Here is a 1875-nt window from a genome sequence, read left to right as displayed (position 1 = left end):
TATTAGGGCATTGTACTTTCAAAAATTTACCCGTTATAGCATTGGGTAACCTTTTAAATTAAATTTATCCATTATACCAGGTTTCTTTGCCACCTCATCGTCCACGTAGGCTGTCCACTTGTACGATAATGTTGACATGACATTTTTTATTACAGCATTGTACTTTCAAAATTACTTTATTATAAGATCACCAATTTCTATTACAACATTATACTTTTAATTTTAATATTTTTATCATTTAAACATTGTAAATTTACTGGCAAAATGCGCAAAAAATATAATAACATAAATTAAACATGTTTATAAAAGATCATTATTTCACGAATAAAAATATCCAAAAAAAACCATTCATTCATCGAGTTCATCATAAATTTCATGGCTTACTTTGTAATACCAAAACCTAAACAAGTAGACATCTTTTCAACAAAAAAAATCATCCTATTCACATTCGTCTAACAATGTTATTTAATCAAGTGGAACCGCCTTGTCACAACTACTACCTTCTCCATCTTTCTCAACGGTATTTTTCCATAGGTTGTTCAAAGTTATCCTTTCACTTGGCCTCCTTTTTTTTGGGATGATCTTTGGTCGTGATTCCACTTTAGATGGTTCATGTTCAAATTAGTGAACAAATTAGTATGCAATTGATATATACAATTAGTATGAAACTCGAAGATTTTACATTACCTTTCTAACATCCCTTTGTGATCCCGTTTCGCCTCATGCACCCCCTTTACTACTTTGTCCATGAATATTAGTCCTAGGTCTGCCTGCTGGTCTAACATCTTTCAGTGGTGCATCTTTTTTCTCATTCTTGCATGATCTACTGTTATGACCTACTTCATTACATTTGGTACATGTCATTCTTCTTCTTTGTCTTTCAATCTATCCTGTTGAAGTCAATAATCTTTCCACTGCATCCCTTCTTCTTTTAAGTTTTGGCCTTCCAGGCAATCTTCTTGGCAACGGCGGCAAGGGGCTGATATGATTGGTTTTCGGCCACATTTTGATTCCATTTAAAGGTCTTAAATAATGATTGTATGACTGAATAAACATGCTTTTTCTAAAACAATCTGGAACATAACTTTCTGGAATCTTGTTTACATACAAGATCGCAGCCATAGCATGGGCACATGGCAAACCCGATAGTTGCCACATTCTACAAGTACATGATMTTTTGTCTACATCAACTATGAAAGCATCTAACCCACTTTTAACCTCAAAAAGATCACCCCCACATGGAAGTACATGCCAAAATCTACATGGAAATGAGAAGTTAGTGAATTTATGAACAATGAGTACTAAAGCATATAAGTGACAAAATAATACCTTTGTTGTTCCTTTAAGTGCCCAAATTTTTTCCTAATAGCAGGGCATATATCATCCACCCATTTCCCAGATCTCTCTCTCATTTTATCCATTCTTTCAATCATTATAACTCTAATAGCTTCAATCATTATCACTCTAATAGCATGCATTATAATCTAAACTAAGATAAAATAAGATAAGAAAACTATTTTTATAGTATTACCTTTGGACTGTGGGCCTCTAACACTTGTTTAGCAAACCATTGACAGGCAGAGATTATGCCTTCAGTGGAGCAGCTTTTAAGTAGTGGTGATGTACAGGTATGTAATTAATTTCCTGAGGAAGATGTATCTTATGGTTTGTTTCTATTATGTTCATCCTTCTAAATTTCTTTTGACAACTGACAAGAACAAGCTATAGAGTAAAAAAGCTGCTGGACCATTTTGGTGCTACTGCAAGTGAGGTGTGTGCCATGGAACTTTCATCTATATACCTTGTACCATCAGGCTATAAACAACCACCCTTCTTTTAATATATAGACAATACACAATACACAATAGACAATAC

General features: G+C 33.8%; 1 protein-coding gene across 1 annotated transcript; it reads right to left on the bottom strand.

Moving 5' to 3' along the window:
• Positions 1 to 885: 885 nt before the first annotated feature.
• LOC112516193 lies at positions 886 to 1478 on the bottom strand. The gene is made up of 2 exons (XM_025123214.1): positions 1330 to 1478; positions 886 to 1258 (listed from the first exon to the last, which is right to left on the bottom strand). Exons 1-2 carry the CDS (start codon positions 1476 to 1478, stop codon positions 886 to 888), a joined length of 522 nt encoding a protein of 173 aa, XP_024978982.1.
• Between the last annotated feature and the right edge of the window lie 397 nt (positions 1479 to 1875).

This window comes from Cynara cardunculus, assembly GCF_001531365.2.
Source record: "Cynara cardunculus var. scolymus isolate 2C chromosome LG 8, CcrdV1, whole genome shotgun sequence".
Taxonomy (NCBI): domain Eukaryota; kingdom Viridiplantae; phylum Streptophyta; class Magnoliopsida; order Asterales; family Asteraceae; genus Cynara; species Cynara cardunculus.
Note: the sequence above shows the minus strand (reverse complement) of the source record. Positions and strands in the feature narration are given on the sequence as shown.